Source organism: Mus caroli, unplaced genomic scaffold (assembly GCF_978045245.1).
Source record: "Mus caroli unplaced genomic scaffold, Mus_caroli_1 scaffold_6, whole genome shotgun sequence".
In the NCBI taxonomy this organism is placed as follows: domain Eukaryota; kingdom Metazoa; phylum Chordata; class Mammalia; order Rodentia; family Muridae; genus Mus; species Mus caroli.
Genome location: NW_028227261.1, coordinates 20863742 through 20867392, shown reverse-complemented (window position 1 = coordinate 20867392; position 3651 = coordinate 20863742). Strand labels below are relative to the sequence as shown.

The 3651-nt window shown below is 54.8% G+C and overlaps 1 protein-coding gene across 2 annotated transcripts; it reads right to left on the bottom strand.

Annotated features, from left to right (window-relative positions):
* Positions 1-524: 524 nt before the first annotated feature.
* On the bottom strand, positions 525-3405 carry C1qa (complement C1q A chain). 2 transcript variants are annotated; one of them, XM_021160796.2, is made up of 3 exons: positions 3302-3405; positions 2295-2464; positions 525-1349 (listed from the first exon to the last, which is right to left on the bottom strand). In XM_021160796.2, exons 2-3 carry the CDS (start codon positions 2455-2457, stop codon positions 775-777), a joined length of 738 nt encoding a protein of 245 aa, XP_021016455.1. In that variant the 5' UTR covers positions 2458-2464; positions 3302-3405; the 3' UTR covers positions 525-774. The 2 variants fall into 2 exon arrangements, with proteins under 2 accessions (XP_021016455.1, XP_021016456.1); XM_021160797.3 differs by lacking the exon at positions 3302-3405 and adding an exon at positions 3262-3281.
* Positions 3406-3651: the final 246 nt, after the last annotated feature.

The following is a 3651-nucleotide window of genomic DNA, read 5'->3' as shown; positions in this document are numbered from 1 at the left end:
CCCCCTGCTCCTCAGTCATCTGGGAAGTATGGTTGGAATTCTCACTTAGGAGCTTGCTCATCAAGACTGACCAACACAGAACAACAGACCCCGTCTCCAGCTTTCACGCCCTGGCCATGGCAGCCCCTCCCCTCTCCAAACTTCCATTACTGGCACCACTTAGCAGATTTGGAAACTGAGGTCATGTGGTGTGATCTGGCAGCTAGCAGGGGCTGGCATCTGGAGCTTGGTTGATATGCCCTCCGCAACCATTGTGTACAGTGCTAACACTGCTTTCCCTTAAGCAGTCAGCGATGGCTTTTTTTTTTTTTTTTTTTTTTTTTGAGACAGGGTTTCTCTGTATAGCCCTGCCTGTCCTGGAACTCACTTTGTAGACCAGGCTGGCCTCGAACTCAGAAATTCACCTGTCTCTGCCTCCCAAGTGCTGGGATTAAAGGCGTGAGCCACCACCGCCCAGCAGCGATGGCCAGTTTTATACCCCCTTCCTGCTCAATGCCCAGAACAGCCAGCCACTGCACGGAAAGTCACAGACACAGATGGGGGTCGTTTATTCCAGAAAGTGCTTAAAGAAACCACTGGGCAGTGTGCAGAGAAACATCAGTCCTCAGTGCCCTCCCTCCGAGACAGCCCTTCCCCCGGGGTGCTAAAGCCCCAGCCCCTTCACTTTGCAGAGTGTGGAGGAGAGGGGTGCGGGGAGGGGTGCAGGGCGTGGGGGGGGCGTGGTCCATAACAGGGAGCGCAGGAGATGGCAGGATGCAGGGGCAGATCCCCAGCTCAGGCCGAGGGGAAAATGAGGAATCCGCTGAAGATGCTGTCGGCTTCAGTGCCCTGGTAAATGCGACCCTTTGCGGGGTCCTTCTCGATCCACACCTCATCCCCTCGTTGCAGCTGAAGCACGGTGCCCCCTGCTAACACCTGGAAGAGCCCCTTGTTGTTGGTGTTACAGAAACCCAGAGAACCCCTGGGCTGGCCCCGGGAGGAAGACTTGATAGACAGACAAAGGTCCCACTTGGAGATCACTTGGAAGTTGAAGTAATAGAAGCCTGGTACTGCACAGATGAAGCGACCCGTGTGGTTCTGGTATGGACTCTCCTCGTTGGTGAGGACCTTGTCAAAGATAACCACGTTGCCAATCGTCATTGGGTTCTGCCGAATGGCTGAGAAAGCTGGCCGGGGCTGGTCCCTGATATTGCCTGGATTGCCTTTCACGCCCTTCAGTCCTTGGGGGCCGCTGTCCCCCAGGGGACCACTGGGACCTGGGAGCCCCACATTGCCAGGTTTGCCAGGGGGGCCAGATTCCCCTGGGTCTCCTTTAAAACCTCGGATACCAGTCCGGATGCCAGCAGCTCCTGTGTGCAAAGAGAGCAAGCAGATTGGTAGATGTGAAGTGGGGTGGGGCATCGTGGGTAAGAAGTCCAGAGCCTGCCTATCCTCACGAAAAAGCCTTTGCTTTGAAGAGACTGAGTCTGACTGGCCTGACTGGCTGTGTGGCCTTGGGCAAGCATGTTAACCTCTCTGAGCCTCTACTTCAACTATAAAACCCAGAGAAGTAAATGCAGCCATGTGACAGACCCTGCATTTTTAGGAAACGTGAGGCTGGCTCTCTGGCTGCTCAGTTGAGTCCAGCCATGGGGCTGTCACCTCGCATGTCTCTAAATCACCAACTCCTTTTTCAGATTTAGGACCCTGTGGCACAACCGTGTGCAAATCAGCATGAGGGTCCTTTTGGCCTGCAGGAGACTGGGAGGGTCAGGATGACAGGCCAGGATGTCTTTTCTTCTGGCTCTGGTCATAACTCCTCCCCTCTCGTCCTCCTCAGGATCATGAGTTCTAACAGGGTAGAGTGGACAGAAGAGCAGGGACAAAGTAGAGGGCTGGAAGGACATGCAAGTGACTGTTGATACTGGCTGATCTTTCTCTACGCACCAGGCAGGGCTCTGCCTCGATTTTACGGAGGAGGAAATGGACTCTCAGAGGGCATCCGTAATTTGTTTGAGGTCAACCAACAAGGCAATGGCTCTTGACTCTAGACTCTTGGGCCTCTTTTTTAGACCATCCACATCCACTCTCTGTGCAGCCTAGTCTTTGGAGGAGAAAGGGGAAAGAGGAATGCCAAAGCAGGAAAGAGAGGCTGGGGACAAGGTCCAAGAGAAGGCTAGGCCTTCAGGTCCCAGGGTGAACCGCTCACTGTAATGACTTCCTGGAACTCAAAGGCACCATCGCTTCTCAGGACCCCTAAGCCATTGCCTCGAGGATGGTGCGGGACCTGCGCCCCAGCCGGAGAGAACGCTTACCTGGCTCCCCTCTCTCTCCTTTGAGACCCGGCCTCCCCGGGCGGCCAGGATTTCCTGGAGCACCATCCTTCCCGTTGGGTGCTCGGCAGACATCTTCAGCCACTGTCCATATCAGGGTCGTGGCCAGCACACAGGCCATCAGCCATCCCTGAGAGGTCTCCATGATGTCCCTACAGAGACACACAGGGACACTGGGTATGCTGGACACTTGGGATCACATGTCTGTCCCACGATGACATGTTACATGTCCTACATGCAATGTTATGTGACCCAGTCTAACTAGCACTAACAATGACTTTGACCCTAACCCCTAGCCCTAGCTAGAACCCTGACCCTTCTTACTCTGCCCTTAACCCTAGCACCCACCCCCTACCCTAATCCTAACCTATAGGCCCTAGCTCTAGGCTTAATCCTGACCCTGACCCTGACCTGACCCTAGCCCTAGCCCCAGCCCTAAACCCCACACTACCTTTTCCTCTGCACCTGTCCAGCATTTGCTCCTATATCCACACAGACCTCCCCGCTCTCTGGACACGCAGGCTCACACACTCCCACGGATGATGGATCTCATTGAACAAATATTTACCAAGTGTCAGCACTGTTTTAATTACAATCTCCGGCCCAGATGGCGAGCTATGCACACTCACAGGCTTTCACAAACATCTGCCTACTCTCCCGCAGCCTCAGCCCCTTTCCACATCCACATGAGGGCTGACTGTCCCTGCAAAGCCCTCTGCTGCTGGGTGCTGGCTCCCCCATGCACTTTCTGGCTTTCTGTGTTTCTGAGGCAGGGAGCATGGTTCTGAGTTGCTAGCTCTCACGGTTCCCCAAGCTCTGGCCAGAGGAGAGGGTCCTTCCACCTGCCTGCTCTGGCTCAGTGTCCCCAGCCTATCCACCCTTGCACTGAACTAGCTTGCAGCAATATTCTTCCCTCTCTGCCTCAGTTCTCCAGAGTGGTCCCCCTAACCTTGGTTTCCCAGCTCCCTCTCCCTCAGGCTTGGTCTCACCTGCCTCCGTGGTCCGATCAAACTGGATCAAACTTCCAGCCTTTTGCTGATGGTGGGACACCCGTCAGCAAAGGCGTGTCACCAGGACACTGCCAAGTTTCATATCCTTTCCGACTTCCCCTTCTTGGAATCTACCCCCTGAACTTCCCCAGGGCCAGACACCACACACGGAAATTTTAAGCAGACCTCAGCACGTTTGGGACAGGGGATGTCCTGCCCAGCCACAGTTGTGGGGAGGACTCTGGAGATGGGGGTTCGGGGTTGGGGTTCTTCAGGATTCAGAAAAGCACAGAATATCAGGGCAGAAGGACTCTGTCTTCAAACTTGTACCCTGGGGCTTTTTTTCATGA

Excerpts from the sequence above, each read along its gene's own strand:
- C1qa (XM_021160796.2), bottom strand. The coding sequence starts at position 2,457 with ATGGAGACCTCTCAGGGATGGCTGATGGCCTGTGTGCTGGCCACGACC. Across the intron at positions 1,350-2,294 it reads AGGAGAGAGAGGGGAGCCAG|GAGCTGCTGGCATCCGGACT; the intron begins GTAAGCGTTCTC and ends CTTTGCACACAG.